At 43.7% G+C, this 17220-nt stretch overlaps 1 protein-coding gene across 3 annotated transcripts in view; it reads left to right on the forward strand.

Annotated features, from left to right (window-relative positions):
• Positions 1–17220, forward strand: part of pcgf3 (polycomb group ring finger 3) — a 64522-nt gene that overhangs the window by 17274 nt on the left and 30028 nt on the right. Inside the window, exons 2-3 of one of the 3 annotated variants that reach the window (XM_083785979.1) lie at positions 8903–9013; positions 14373–14490. In XM_083785979.1, the coding sequence (XP_083642105.1) occupies positions 8999–9013; positions 14373–14490 (133 nt within the window). In that variant the 5' untranslated portion in view covers positions 8903–8998. Of the gene's footprint in view, positions 1–8902; positions 9014–10183; positions 10256–10655; positions 10672–14372; positions 14491–17220 lie in introns of those variants that run through there. The other 2 variants (XM_083785980.1, XM_083785978.1) reach the window with 2 other exon arrangements.

Consider the following 17220-nt stretch of genomic DNA (forward strand, 5'->3'; position numbering starts at 1 on the left):
GCCTGCCCGCTGCGCGCTGCGCGCGCACACACACACACACACACACACACACACACACACACACACACACACACACACACACACACACACACACACACACACACACACACACACACACACACACACACACACACACACAGGCAGATGAACTGGACTGAGCACTGATAATGGTCATGCACGCATGCACGCACACATGCCACATGCATGCACACAAGCACACACACATTATGAGTGTTTCATGGTGTGGAGAGAGACTTTGCTTTCTTTTAAATAGCTTTAACATTTTTAGAATTATTTTACTAGTACTTTGCTGGGTGTTTTATTGTATTTGTATAATTATTTATTGTCCTGTATGCATTGACCTGAGCAAAACAAATTTCCCTTGTGGATAATAAAGACATCTAATGATAATCTAATGCAGCGGTTCCCAAAGTGGGGTCCGCGGACCCCTAGGGGTACGCGACGCATAGCCAGGGTTTTTTTTTTTAGGGGGCTAGTGAATCATGGTGTGTGTGTGATATGAAATGTCCAGTACCTCCCCAGTGCCTCCCCAAGTGCCACCCCAGTGTCTGCCCTGCAGTGTCTGCCCAGTGTCTGCCCAGTGCCTCCCCAGTGTCCGCCATGGTGCCTCCCCAGTGTCTGCACAGTGGCTCCCCAGTACCTCCCCAGTGTCCCCTGAGTGCGTCCCCAGTGTTCCCCTGAGTGCCTCCCCAGTGCCTCCCCAATGTCTCCCCAGTGGCTGCAGTTTCTCCCCAGTGCCTCCCCAGTGCCTTCCCAGTGCCTCCCCAGTGTCTCCCCAGTGTCCCCGTGAGTGCCTCCCGAGTGCCTCCCCAGTGCCTCCCCAGTGTCCCCCTGAGTGCCTCCCCAGTGTCTCCCCAGTGTCTCCCCAGTGCCTTCCCAGTGTCTCCCCAGTGTCCCCTCAGTGCCTTCCCAGTGCCTCCCCAGTGTCCCCTCAGTGCCTTCCCAGTGCCTCCCCAGTGTCCCCTCAGTGCCTTCCCAGTGCCTCCCCAGTGTCCCCCTGAGTGCCTCCCCAGTGCCTCCCCAGTGCCCAGCCGAGTGCCTCCCCAGTGCCCAGCCGAGTGCCTCCCCAGTGCCCAGCCGAGTGCCTCCCCAGTGTCCCCCTGAGTGCCTCCCCAGTGTCCCCCTGAGTGCCTCCCCAGTGTCCCCCTGAGTGCCTCCCCATGCTCCCCAGTGTCTCCCCAGTGTCTCCCCAGTGCCTCCCCAGTGTCCCCTCAGTGCCTTCCCAGTGCCTCCCCAGTGTCCCCTCAGTGCCTTCCCAGTGCCTCCCCAGTGTCCCCTCAGTGCCTCCCCAGTGTCTCCCCAGTGCCTCCCCAGTGCCTGCCCAGTGTCCCCCCAGTGTCTCCAATAGCAATACAAGAGCAATAATACAAATTAATCTTAATTTATTAATCTTATTAATTAATTATTGAATCAAATTAATTAATTAATCAAAATGTTCGACGCAAGAAGGCCCCCCTGCGGCCTGCGCCCAGCACCATGCCAAAGCTTTTTCCTGCAGGAAACACTGCTTGTGGTTGTAAATATATTGTTATCTGTGTTGCGAGGATGAGGGGGTACCTGGAAAAATATCTACCCCAAAAGGGGTACCTGGTCCAAAAAAGTTTGGGAACCCCTGATCTAATGGGTTGGAATGGGTTCAGAATCATGAAAACCCCTAGTTTGCTACTTAATTCACTACTTAATGCTGCATAATTCAATGTGACATTGTTGCCATATAGGTTTTCAATGGTACCCCAATGTTCAACCCCTGAATTTACCATGGTCCAAAATGTATATAACTATGGCCTTACCCGTTCTAATATATGAACAGGAAATGATGTACAGTGGGTAACTGGGTAATGCGATATAATAGATTACATTGATTGTGAGGGAATTGTTAATGGACGATCTTGAGAAGTTGGGTTGAACTTGGGCACAAAATTAATGTTATTATATAAGCTAGATATCTGTCATTAATTAACTGTCATTGCATCTCTGTATGTATTTATCTTTTTTTTTTTGTCGACTGCACGGGATGGCAGTCATTGCGCAGTCACAGTAATGTAACTTTGGGAGTGTAGCCAAATGGACCCCCTCATTCCATTTTGTGGTCTCGGCGCACGTAACGTTGTGGCTGCTAATTCACCCGTCCCGGGCTGAATGGGACTCGGAAAAACCCTGTTGTATTTGTGTGGCACGGCGAAGGAGGTGGTGTGGGAGAGGAGTGTGACACCCACGTGTAGTTAAAAGTTATATCCAGTGACGTTCGAGCAGTTTAAACTTTGCAAATGACTTTGGCATGACTTAGTAGATTGTGGTGGTGGTAGAAAGAAGCAGGAAAGAAGTGTAGTGAGAGGCGTCCTGTGTCAGTCTCGGGTGTCGCGCTTGTATCACTGTAGTATGTGCCGTCTCGGAAGAATGCATTTCACTGGTGACACGTGATCTGCGGTATATGAGTTGTTTTTGAAAAAAATGAATTAAATTAAGATGATTGTTAATTTGGTATTTATAAGCAGGGCACATTGAGGCTGGAGGACAGGACTGTGTGGCGCTAGGTTAATTGAGGCTGTCCGTGCGGCGTGGCGTTGTGAAATGGCCTAAGCGAGCAGCAGTCTTGCTCTGTGCCAAGGACATTTTGAATAGATAATCAATTTTTAATATGATATTTGGATGACCCTAAGGATCATAAAATACCTTGAACGATTACTATTGGAATTTATTTTGGGTCACGCCCCTCTTTAGCTTAGATTTACTGGCCTAATGCATATCTGGGTGGACGGACGCATGCATTTTGGTGTGCGTATGGATGGATGTGTGTCTGCTGGCAGTGGCATCAGTGCATTTGTGTGCCTTTAACCTGTTAAAACCGGGGAAGCATCTGTGTCATTTTCTATTTTGACCACTTATTTAACCATTATTTTATAATTAATTCCAAAATAGCAGATCTACAAGCTCATGGTGCGTCACTTCGTGCCACTGCCATGCCATGAGCTTGTAGATCTGCTACTTTCGAAAAATCGTGAAAGTGTGTTCAAATGTTTGAATAAGCTGTGTTTTTTTTTATATCTGATAATCTTATTTCCCCTCAATAATGTCTGACATAAAATCTACATTTTGCTGATATACAGAAAGAATACAAAAGACATATTATATTCCCTAATCAAATATTTATTTGACCATTTGAGATACAGGGCCTGGCAATGGCTTTTATGAGGAATGCAATCAAATGCAAAGTGCTTGTCAAGTGTCTTGTCTGTCACACTCACATCACAGAGAACATTTTTAACTAAAATCCTATGGGGGTCCCTGGAAGAAAATATTTTGAGATGGGGTTTCGGCGGTCAAATAAACATACAATAGAGCACCGAAGTCTGACGTCAATATCGGTAGAGGGCGCAAATCCACAGGTTCATGTACTTTTTATTTGCATTATAATCCCCATAGGGGGATGTTAGATCGCCTCATATAAGAACTGTGTTTGAAAAATAAACATGTCATCCCGGCCACTTCACTCATATGGATATGAAGAATCAACTGACTGAGAGAAAATGCTAATGTTACTGCTACTGAATTAGTTACATTTTCGCTAGAAGCAGACTGTATCATATATGAGTGACTGACGGTTGCAAACAATACAGAGACACCTCCCTGACAATAACGCAGAGACAGCTTGTTTATTTTTGGACCACAACGCTTATAGTAGACAATATTAAGATCACCCCATGTTATTCTCCATAGAGAAATTACTTCCGCGAACCAGGGGAATCGAAGGGATGAGCGAGTTACGTCAGGACTTCGGTGCTCTATTTTGGGGGTCCTTGCCTTTAAAAAGTTTGAGCAACAGCCAACATGTGTTTTTCAGATTTTTTTTTTCTTTTTCTTGATTGGTTAAGTGTGTCCAGAGCACCGCCTCCCATAACAAGCGGAGTCCTCTCTCTCGTACGTCCTGGCTGTGTCCTCTGAGTCTAACACAAGCCCTCACTGTCTCCTCCACCAGCTGGCAGCCAGTTTATACGCAGGCTAAAACACTCCACTACACCCACAGCGCGCGCGTGCGCGTGTGTGTGTGTGTGTGTGTGTGTGTGTGTGTGTCTAATCTAAGTACTCATCAACTTCTCAGTTCACCTCATGACTGTCAGCAATTTATCATGGCAATTGACTGTGCACGTTGTTAATCTGCACATTTGCTTTGCTTCCTCCAGTCTTATTAATGTGTGGGTGTGTGTCAGTACACATCTGTGCGTGTGCAGCAGTCTAGCCGTAAATTAAAATGTGTGTTTGAGACAGAACTTTTGGGACATAATTAATTGTTTTCTTAGTGTGTGTGTGCGTGCGTGAAAGTAAGAGAGAGGTAATTTAGTCATGGTTGGCTGAGTCTACGGGGTGTGTTGATGTCTGTGCCACAGACCCACATCCACCACCATGCAGCTCACTTGGCAGGCTGGGCTCAAAACGGTGTTAATGTGAGCTGACATGTGATATGCCTGGTCGCTTCTGATTTAGAGGGGTCAAGCTAGGGGCCCTCAGTGACCCACTCATCCAAATGGTCGAGCATCAAGCCAGCCACCCACTCAAGACCATTTTCTGTTGTCATACGCTCTGTTTTCTGTTAGCTGTGTTAAGTACGAGTACCACGTACCACTGAAATATCATGATGTCAAATGCCTACACACTAAACCCAAGCGTTTAGGTTATAAACCGTTTTAAACACATATTTGTAACACTTTTTAAACGTGTCACAGTGTTTAGATTATAAACAGAAGAACATGTTTAATCCCTGTAACACTTTTTAAACACATGAACGTGTTTAGTTTTTACAATCAAAGTCAGTCATATAGGTGTTTAGAATTTTAACACTAGGTGTTCTCGTGAGGTGTTTGAGTGAACTCGTGTTCTACTGTATTTTATGACCATTAATAAACACTTGGCATTTTATTATTACACACATGGTGTTTAGGTTTAAACGCGTCACATGTTCCAGGGATTTACAGTGTAATACTTATCATGACCTTTATTTGTCTTTTTTTGGGTTATCTTTTGCTTTAAAAAAAAAACCTTCAGAACACAGACGGAATAGAATTGGCCATGGTTTATCCGAGTGTTTTTTTTAGGCTACAACCTTATCAAACAGGGTTTTGATTGAAGGACCATAATACTGTAAATAAAAATAAACATTTCAAGAACATGGGGAAAAAAAAGCATAAATAAATGTAGGCAGCTTGTAGCAGCTCCAGGGATTGCGTGTGTTTCAGTTGAACCCACACTACGTTATTCAACTCATGAATACAAAATGCCATTTTTTCGGGGGGGGGGGGGGGGGGGGGGGGGGGGGGTGTGTCTGTGTGGGGGTCCCCGGGGGGTCCCCGGAACATCCGGAGCCCCAGGAACGACCCAGGGCTCATACTGTAGTGTACTCTGTGCTGTACTCTACTGGTGACTTTAGGTGTTGCAGCTTTCCGTGCTCTCACATACAGACAGACACAGACATACAGACACACATACTGTAGCTCCGTAAATAAAGTGACCGATTTTGACCCGCAAGGAAGAAATTGATCTGCAAGTTTAAAGGCAAGCTGCACTATCAGTCTATGTAACTTTCCTCTTCTACCCCCGGATTTTAACCTGGTTTCAAATGCTGCTAAAGTGCTGACATGTTTTACCATTGAGCTAATAGAGCCGGACTGCTTGCTTGTGGAATAAATTAAATCTTGACCATCAGGTAAAAATTCATGTCAGAGCCTTTGACCCAGATGAGACACGACCTTTGATCATTGTTTCAATAGAAGAGCAGGGAGACTAAATACAACCACGCCAAATACGTTATATTGTACCAGTAAGACGCCCTGAGGGCGAGAATCCTCGCTGAAACAACAGAGCTTCTTAATACGGAACAGTTAAGTATTAATCTGGTATCAGTGAAGTCAGATGTAGAGTTGCTGGCCGGATATGCAGATCTAGTATGTCAAACCATGGCATGTATGTATATCCAGGGTTTGATGAGGTCAGTGTCGTGATCTTCATATATGGAGATCCAGGTGATGATAGTCAGCTCCACATGTGGAGATCCATGTGTTGTACCAACTTGGTTCATTTGCAAGTGTGACTCGGCAACCGCTCTGGTTATCATGAGACTGTCACTCATCACAATATGGCCATATATTGACATTCCCATATATTTCTCCTGTTTTTCATTGACCAAAAAACGCATAATGAAAGACTGGTATGGCCAGGGTTCATGGCCATATGTAGCGTGTCTGGTGGAGTGTAGAGGGTTTGATGATGTCCGATCGACATCGTCGTGATCTTCCTATATGGAGACGGCCATATGGAGCGTGTCACGAGGCGTGACAGACTGACAACCGACTGACAACAAGGCGTTGTGATCTTCATATATGGAGACAGCCATATCTGGCTGTGTTGTGATGCACTGACAACCATGCCGTTTATTATTATGTATATATGTATGTGTGTATATATATATATATGTATGTATATGTATATATATATGTGAGCTACGGTCACAATTAACATACCCTGACATACAGATTGGACAAAATTACATTTTATCCATGAAACACAACCGGTACATAGTGAAGCTTTAAAAACATGCACCTTCTTGGCTCAACCCAAAATACTTGGGTATGTCAAAAAGTCAAATCAATATATCAAAAGTTGGTGGTCCACATAGCATTCTTATTTTGGAGGAACAGAGGAAACACAAGTCTCTATATACAACCATATAATCTCTAGGTTAATAATTAATTTGTGGCTGCCAATTAAGAGGCTTTTAATGGCCTGGATTGAGGTGACCCCCTGGCAAAGGTCTTTGAATAGCTCCAGGCTTTCTGATGGATTCTTTAAGCAGCATCGACACATTATAGAGAGAAATTTGATTGGACTGCTTTGTTGAGATGATTGTGATTGGACTGCTTGACGGTGGCAATTCTATGGTAATTGTAATGGTAGTTCTGATTGGACTGCTGTCTGCTAATACATGTTTTTTTTATTGAGATTGTGATGGAGAGTCCAGTATTGGAGGTAACTCATATTGGAGAATTAGACAATATTAGCCGTTTTGTTTTGGTCAAGTCACCCAATATGTGTGATTGTGAGTTAGAGTTTGAATAGATAAGGCTGCCATACAGTCCTCGGAATTCTGCTCACTGCTTATTTCTGTAGGCTAAACTGGGCTAATTTCACAGTCTGATGAGCAGACAAACGGAAGCATGCTGGGCTGGTGCACTTAATAAAGACACAGTGCGGTTTAAAAGAGGACTTTTTGTGTGTGCGTGTTTGTTCATGGCCTGCTCCTGTGTACTTTGCGTCGGTGTCTGTCTGTGTGTCTGCCCATCTGTCTGTGGGCTGTTCAAGCCCACAGACAGTGTGTTATTTTGGCGTCCCTCTGCACGTCGTGACTGGAGGGTTTGGGTTTCTGCAATTAGTCTGTGAATCACTTCTATAATGATATGACTAAACCGACATATTAACTGGTTGGTTGGCATCTTAGGAGCGGTTCTGTTGCTGTTGTGTTCTGTTCTGTTGTTGCTTGGCCTTGTTCTAGTAGTGTGTTAAACTGTGGAAACATTTTCTACTATAGGCAAGGCAAAACTTTATCTGTATAACAAAACCTTTAAAGGTCCTACAACATGAAATTCAACTTTTCCAAATTTGTTTTTTGTTTTTTGCGCTCCCCTGTGTGTTTTCTATCCCCACAATCCCACGCAATGTCAGGATTTCTCATCATATAGGGGCTTTTATGGAAAGTTCTCTCAGAAACGGCTCAACTGATTTGGTCGTACCCGTGATGTCATTTGTATCACCCTACTTCGTATAATTCCCCCCCCCCCCCTCCTCAGTCTTCAGTTCCAAAATTGCAATTCCATTTTATTTACAATGTCCGCCATTGTTGATTTTCCAAGCTGGCATGGAATGGAAACAAGCTTGGGTTTATCTAGCATCAGTATTATAATCACTCAAGATTAAATAATTTGCATATCAGCGCCCCCACCACCTCAGGACATTGTGGTACTGCAGATAAAACTGCTTCAGAAGCAGAAATGACATGGACTGGTTATATCAGAGTGGTGATTTAGGCTCAAACCATTATAAATACGTTTGAGGGACATAAACAATATGATATTAAATATTTAATACGGTTGCATGTTGTCCTTTAATGTTATCATATCTGTTCAACAAGTACACAAAGGTTATTTTAATTAATTAATTAAACAAAAATATGCTTTTTGTAAAGTGCATGTAATGGGAAGTAGAGATAACGGACCCCACCCATGACCCACATATACTCGAGGAAATGAGCTGGTCTGTAACACGTGATGACAAACATCAGCTTGCTTCTACTGTTCAACCCGTGCAACCTTTGGCTTTGACAGGTGACAATACAGGTTTGTGCACTGTCTGGAATGCGGTCATAATGTGTTACCCAAATTCAATATAGACTGTCAATATCTAGACTGTTACTTTGAAGAATTGAATATTGTCATTAATTTCTGAACGGAAAGTATTTGGCGAGGTCTCCAAGAGTCTTGCAGTCTTGGCTGTCTTACCATTATATTGTATTGCCATCTTGATAAATGTCACCTAGTACCGATGGTGGGAAATTGACCCCCCAATTAAATGCTGGCGAATTTCAGCTTTGGTTCACCAGCCCTTCAAGCTACTTTGGAAAGAAACCAGCCATCAGTATTGAATTCAGGACGTACAAGCGTGCCCCCTGAAAGTCATTCTGTGTTGAAAGTGTTGAAGTAGCCAGTATGTTTTTTTACCCCACTCGTCCCCCCTCGAATAAGGGTATTTTCTGTATTCCCAGCCCCCCCCCCACACACACCTCTAACGTTTACCAGTCCTTACAGTGGTTTCTCCCATTCTCTCCTTCCCTGTGTAGGCTCCAATGAGAGGCTGTTCATGATGCGGAGCTAACACCGCCGGCCGCACAACTACAGCAACAGACGGTGGCGACGCCACCATCCACGGACTTCACATGGCGGCACTAGGGGTAAGACTGACAAAAAACAGACTTCACATGGTGGCACTAGGGGTAAGACTGACATACATGGACTTCACATGGTGGCACTAGGGGTAAGACTGACAAAAAACGGACTTCACATGGCGGCACTAGCGGTAAGACTGACAAAAAAACGGACTTCACATGGTGGCACTAGGGGTAAGACTGACAAAAAACGGACTTCACATGGTGGCACTAGGGGTAAGACTGACAAAAAACGGACTTCACATGGTGGCACTAGGGGTAAGACTGACATACATGGACTTCACATGGCAGCACTAGGGGTAAGACTGACATACATGGACTTCACATGGCAGCACTAGGGGTAAGACTGACATACATGGACTTCACATGGCAGCACTAAGGGTAAGACTGACATACATGGACTTCACATGGCAGCACTAGGGGTAAGACTGACATACATGGCAGCACTAGTCTAGAGTTAAGACTGACATACCGACGGATATACCTGTACTTCGGTCCATCACTCAGTCATTTAGTTCCATTTAGTTCCTAACACCGCCGGCCGCACAACTACAGCAACAGACGGTGGCGACGCCACCATCCACGGACTTCACATGGCGGCACTAGGGGTAAGACTGACAAAAAACAGACTTCACATGGTGGCACTAGGGGTAAGACTGACATACATGGACTTCACATGGTGGCACTAGGGGTAAGACTGACAAAAAACGGACTTCACATGGTGGCACTAGGGGTAAGACTGACATACATGGACTTCACATGGCAGCACTAGGGGTAAGACTGACATACATGGACTTCACATGGCAGCACTAGGGGTAAGACTGACATACATGGACTTCACATGGTGGCACTAGGGGTAAGACTGACAAAAAACGGACTTCACATGGTGGCACTAGGGGTAAGACTGACATACATGGACTTCACATGGCAGCACTAGGGGTAAGACTGACATACATGGACTTCACATGGCAGCACTAGGGGTAAGACTGACATACATGGACTTCACATGGCAGCACTAAGGGTAAGACTGACATACATGGACTTCACATGGCAGCACTAGGGGTAAGACTGACATACATGGCAGCACTAGTCTAGAGTTAAGACTGACATACCGACGGATATACCTGTACTTCGGTCCATCACTCAGTCATTTAGTTCCATTTAGTTCCTAACACCGCCGGCCGCACAACTACAGCAACAGACGGTGGCGACGCCACCATCCACGGACTTCACATGGCGGCACTAGGGGTAAGACTGACAAAAAACAGACTTCACATGGTGGCACTAGGGGTAAGACTGACATACATGGACTTCACATGGTGGCACTAGGGGTAAGACTGACAAAAAACGGACTTCACATGGCGGCACTAGCGGTAAGACTGACAAAAAAACGGACTTCACATGGTGGCACTAGGGGTAAGACTGACAAAAAACGGACTTCACATGGTGGCACTAGGGGTAAGACTGACAAAAAACGGACTTCACATGGTGGCACTAGGGGTAAGACTGACATACATGGACTTCACATGGCAGCACTAGGGGTAAGACTGACATACATGGACTTCACATGGCAGCACTAGGGGTAAGACTGACATACATGGACTTCACATGGCAGCACTAAGGGTAAGACTGACATACATGGACTTCACATGGCAGCACTAGGGGTAAGACTGACATACATGGCAGCACTAGTCTAGAGTTAAGACTGACATACCGACGGATATACCTGTACTTCGGTCCATCACTCAGTCATTTAGTTCCATCTAGAAGAAGTAAATTAATCCATTAAGACCTGAGGTCAAAAAAAAAAAAAATCCTTCTAATTCATTACAGTTTTCTGTATCAGTGGTGCTGAAACTAACACATTTACTGCGTTATAAATCAATATCTAACTCCCGTTCCCTGCCGGTGTTTACACTAACCTTTGAAGAATCATGGCGTCACAATTGTAACTCCAATTCATGAAAATCCACCTGAAAATACTCCCATCGTTTGTGCTATGTTGTTCCAGGGACCCCCCCAGAAGCAAAGATTTGTAGTCAGTCAGTCACTCACTCAGTCACTCACTCACTCACTCACTGGTAAATGTTCCATTTATATAGCGCTTTCATCCAAAGCGCTTTTCTCTAAATGCTGCATCTCAAGGGGCCATCCTCTCAATACAATTCTGACAAATTCTAAAATGTACATTCACCACATTCAATGCATGGAATGGTGTTGTCCTCATGCCAGCAGTGAGCAGTCAGAGTGCATGTTTGCCAAGGAGAGGGGTGGTGGTGATCTCGGTTTTGCATTTACTCTGTACACTCCCTCTACATGCGGTACACAAAGGAGGTTCTACATGAACTAAAGCACATGTTCAGGCAGTCAGCCACCTACACTCAACACATTGACCTTGAAGAATAGTTACTGTGACTAGGAAGCTACTTCAGTAAATGCAAAACCGACATCACCACCCCTCTCCTTGGCAAACATGCACTCTGACTGCTCACTCCTGGCATGAGGACGACAACATCCCAGGCTGTGTACTCACTCAGACAATGTGCCGACCAGCTAAGAGAGGTCCTCACTCGTTTTCAAGATATAATATCATCATTATGATACGGCTTCCTTGTAAACCATTAGGCTACTCTAATTTTCACAAACGAGTGCAAAATAACAAGCTCAACAGCTATAACACCATGAAAGAGGTGTGTATGTCTGTCTGTGACAGAGAGAGAGAGAGGGGATGAAAGAGGTAGAGAAAGTGTGCGTGCGTGCGAGAGACGGGGATTTGTGAGAGATGATAGTGTTTGATGATAGAAGTTTGTTTGACTGAGGTTAGAAAAGATGCAAGTGGAACTAAATTATTTCCAAAAGGAGGACACGCAATGACTTTCATGTGGAAAATGGTTCAGTTTAGAGGCAACATTATACTGAACAAACAGCTGAAGATAAAACTCATTATAGCATAATGTTGAATGCTGTCTTTCTCTGGCATGTTGAAGTTGCCGCACACTGAACACTCGTAGGCACGATGCAGGATTTTTATTTTAAATGAAAACCAACGTTTCGACCTGGAAAGGTCTTCAGGGAAAGAGGAAAGTTGTCAAAAGTACCACGTTTTGGTGTACACATTACAGGAAATCTCAGCCTTTCACTCAATAAAAAAAATAAAGCATCATCTAACCCAGTGGTTCCCAAACCTTTTCATGTCAAGGACCCCCAAAATTATACTCATTAGCCTGTGGACCCCCATTTGAAAATATATGCCAAGGTCCCCCATAAGAGAAGATTTTCCGGCTATAGCAGTGATTTTCACCCATTTTCATTTCAAGGGCCCTCGGTTTGACGTGAATTAGGCCCCCCATTTAATGGCATTTCTGTCTCTGGGACACCAATTGTACAATCACTGTTAATTTAACTCTGGGTCCATTTGGTTCCATTTGTACACTTACAGACCCATAAGGTTCCATTTGGTTCTTAATTATCATTTAGCTGGGGACCCACTGGAACTCTCAAGGACTCTCTAGGGAACCACTGACCTAACCGAGCTCTACTGATTCTGATGATATATACACAAAAGAAATTGCACAAAAAACACTCCTTGGGCTAAAAACAGCCATAGCCGTCATGACTAATGTGATGAGGTCAGCACAAATGTGATGAGGTCAGCACATTTTGGGCACATTTGGGGAAGTGGCTACGGCCCAAGGAGTGTTTTTTGTGCAAAACTAATGCTTGGAATGGATTCAGAATCATGACATGTAACATGACATGTCACATGCTACTTAAAGCATAAGGAAAGTTTTTTACATTTTTGCCTTATACAGGATGTTAATAGTAGGGTCACAAGAAACCCCTATAAAAATAATTGCTCAATACTGACAGCCGGTCAGCAAGTGGATTCATGAATGTATGTACTGTATATAGACAATATTTTTAGGGCAATATAAAAAAATACTATATACCAAATTTCCCACTCCACAACCCCGACTGCCGGACTACTGCTGAAGCAAGACAAGATAACTTCTCTTTTATCAATGGCATATGACCGGATGCAGACTAGGGTTAGGGTTAGTACTGTTCGGCCAGGATTGTCGCACGATTTCGTGGTCAGATCGCTCGCTTACTAGCACTCAGGGTGTACTGTTAACCCATTCTGGACGGGAACCCCTTTTGATGTTTTAAGCATTATGTTATACTTTAGCTATTGAAAAATATCAGATCTACAAGCTCATTGAAAAATCGTGAAAATGTGGCGCAAATCTTTGAATATATATTCTTTCAAAGAAAAACATTTTTAACTCAAATATTTGCTTCCGGGGTGGTCCCTGGAACAACATATTTTGAGATGGGGGTCCGGGCCCAAATACAGATAATTCTGGTGCTCCTTGACATGAAATAGTTTGACACTGTTATAGAACATAGGTTTTTCAGAAAACTCTCTAAATGGGTTAAACGAGTGTGGTTTGTTTACAGTGAGTGTGTCAAGTTGACTTCTCCTATGATGGTTGAATTAGGCCCACATCATACCCGGAAGTTATGCGGGAATGCCTGCTGAGTGTCAAAAAAACTACTGATTCCATTAAAAACTTTAAACGACATTAAACTCACTTTGCCACTCACTTTATTACCCCTCGATTTTCCATTCACTTTATGCATGCTCATATACCCTCTATACCTAGAGTAGTATCAACAGTAAATTGTGGCATCCTAGGAGGTCCAGCCAACTTCACACTCTCAATATTGATCAAGCACATTCTTGACTATGTTACACCTACCTTTATCTAGCACTGTAGTTAGTCTTTTCTGTAACTATATGCCATAATGACACCCAATGATGTTCCCCATGGCCACGATGTGCACCCCAGTGTTGACTTTGTCGACCATGTGTATGACGAAAAACCTTCGTCGACTACCCTTTTTCACTGTCAAAGACGGAATAAAAACTAAGCTACGATGACTAAGACTAAATAAATCGACAATTTCATCAACAAATAAAAACTAGATTAAAATGACTAGTGGACAAGAGATCCAGTATAAGTAATAGATGCTGAAGATACAGCACTGGGACGTGTTGTGAGCTTGTAGATCGAGTGTAAAATCAGCCATTACGATGGCATCAAGGCCCGCCGAAATACATTTTAGTCGACTAAATCAATTTTAGATTTAGTCGACTAAAATCTTACAATGTTTAGTCGACTAAAAATAGTCGACTACAACATTCCAGGTGACATAAATGTGACTAAAACTAAATTTAAACTATTCAAAACACTGACTAAAACTAAAATCTTAAATTTGCTGTCAAAATGTCTAAAACACTGGTGCACCCAGCAGCTTATGCCTGTACATTTAACCATTTGTCCTTTATCTCTCCCCATAGAACCCCGAAATGCTGACCCGGAAAATCAAGTTGTGGGACATCAATGCCCACATCACGTGTCGGCTGTGTGAGGGGTACCTGATTGATGCCACTACTGTCACGGAGTGCTTACACACGTGTAAGTAGCCATCACCTACCTAACAACATTTCCATGCACCTCTGCTTCCACTCTTTCTAATGATTCTCTCATTTTCTTTCTTTCTTCTGAAAAAGTTGATGAATTTAACAACTATTATTCTGCATGTACTCACTCCAACTGTCATAATAAGACGCAGTGAGTGTATATAGTCACTGACTATTGCAGTTAATTGGTGCTCAAGTCAATATCGTTCAATGTCTTGCCTTGTAACCAAGTTAAGCTCCGTTTGGATTGGAACCTCAGCATTATCGCCTCCCCTGGTCGAAGTGTCTGTTTCGATTTTCCAACTGACTTCTATTCATTCGACATTCGACCAGCGGAGGCGTTAATGCTGCTTCTCCGGCTGCAACTTCCGACAAAAACATGTCGTTGGCTAACTTCATAAGCTATCTATAGCGGTTGTTTCACCCCTGTCTAAACATTTTACGTGTCTGTCCTAAATGTATCATCTGTAGCTTCCCTTCTACAGTATACTTTCCCTTTTTGGAAACGATACTGCAAAAAAAGGTTTTGGCCACTGTTTTTGGACTGCTCGACGCCCTTTCTACCGATGCAGGGATACTTCTATATGGAAGCTCTTCTTGGAGCTAAGAGTGTAGACGAGTGTCGTTCCAAGCGGAGGAACCATTTAGGCCCATTTAGGCCTGAGAGTCGAAATAAAAAAGGCCTCTAAATCCTGACAGTTTTCTGAAATACCTATGTTTCTAGGCCTATATCACTCAATATTTCATGTCAAGGACTCCAAAAATTATATGTAATTGGCCGCCGACCCCCATCTCAAAATATGTTGTTCCAGGGGCACCCCCAGAAGCAAAGATTTGAGTTAAAATCGGTCGCTCTGAAAGAATATTCAAAGGTTTGCGCCCCATTTTCACGATTTTTCAAAAATAGCAGACCTACAAGTTCAGGGGTGGGGTGTCTTATACAATTAATATCTAAATACTGAATCAAGCAACTTAAAAAATGTCTGGGCCGGGGTCAGGGTGTAGAGACGTTATAATGACCCTGAACATGTTTGAAAGTGCAATATCCCTTTAACTTAATGATGAAAAAGTTAAATGCAATACAAAGTATTTCATTATGAATTACAATATTTATACACTGTAGGTTATTTTTAAGTATACATTGAATATCTACATTACAATACATCATTACACCGATGATGGTAATACCTCAGCCCTTCGCTAGAGGGAGCCATCGTACCACAGTTGGGGGACTTGCTGGCCTACTCTGAACACCAGAAACCTTGGAGAGCCCCGGCGTGGATAGCTTTGATCCTCCTCCGTGCTTTTCCTCCCTGTGTTAGAAAAGAGACTTGTCGACTCCAGAGCCAACACAGAAGCAATCATATTATTATTCATATTCATATTATTCATATTATATCACGTTGTGTTTGCTGAGCTCCGTCTTTTCTCCAGTGGGCGGCAAGGTAGATCTGTGAACACTCTACGCCTCCCGCCTCCGGTTCGACTAAAAAAGCATAGTTGCACACCCACTGTGAATACGCGGATCATCTATTTAATATGATGAATATGTCACGGTTGGAATCATTATGGCATTCCCCCCACCTTACTGAAGCAGTGATTTCCAGTTCAAATATATCACTGAAAATAATCCCGCAAAGATGCTTTACCTTTTCCATTCAAATATGATTCTGTACCTCATGCTAAGTAAAACTTTACTTACACTTGTAAGGACAACAGGGGAAAATGTGTGTGTGTGTGTGTGTGTGTGTGGAGGGTTTAAATAATGCCGGAAACGGGCCGGAGTTCGGCTCTGGGACCTCTAAGCTCTTCTGTGACCTCAAATGCACATACAGTGTTTTTTCTTTTTTGGCTTTCACGTTTGTTCTCACATCAGTCAGTGTGCCTTTACGTGGCGCACGATGGGAAGAAAATTAATGAAATGCATGAAATGAAACGGAATTATGTTGATGTTAATCGCCCCAATAATAACCACTTAATTCACACAAATTACACACAAATGCAAAGGCCCCGCCTCTCTCCCTCGTGTCAATGCAGTTGTCAATGTTTACAACTTGATGGGAAGATTAAGTGGAACCGACAGTAGTTAGTACTACACAGTGTTGATTTAGTCGACGATGACGAAAAAGTCATTTTACACTTTGTTGCATGCTGAAAATAGCCTATCTACAAGATCACAACGTGTCGCAGCACAACGCGTTGTATGCTTGTAGATCGCCTATTTTCAGCAAGTGTAAAATCAGCAATTACTATGACTAAAACTAAAATCAATATTTGCTGTCAAAATCAAGACTGGTACTACAGGACATAGAGATAGAGAAACAAAAGGTGTTCTCTCCTCTGCAAGTTTGATGTCCGTAGCATCTCTCTCTCTACGGCAAAGACCTGGTTACCACACTGCTCGGGGCATCTCTCTCTCTCTACTGCAAAGACCTGGTTATCACACTGCTCGGGGCATCTCTCTCTCTCTACTGCAAAGACCTGGTTACCACACTGCTCGGGGGATCTCTCTCTCTACTGCAAAGACCTGGTTACCACACTGCTCGGGGCATCTCTCTCTCTACTGCAAAGACCTGGTTACCACACTGCTCGGGGCATCTCTCTCTCTACTGCAAAGACCTGGTTACCACACTGCTCGGGGCATCTCTCTCTCTCTACTGCAAAGACCTGGTTACCACACTGCTCGGGGCATCTCTCTCTCTACTGCAAAGACCTGGTTACCACA

The sequence above is a fragment of the Protomyctophum parallelum genome, assembly GCF_964188405.1.
Source record: "Protomyctophum parallelum genome assembly, chromosome: 16".
NCBI classification, from domain to species: Eukaryota; Metazoa; Chordata; class Actinopteri; order Myctophiformes; family Myctophidae; genus Protomyctophum; species Protomyctophum parallelum.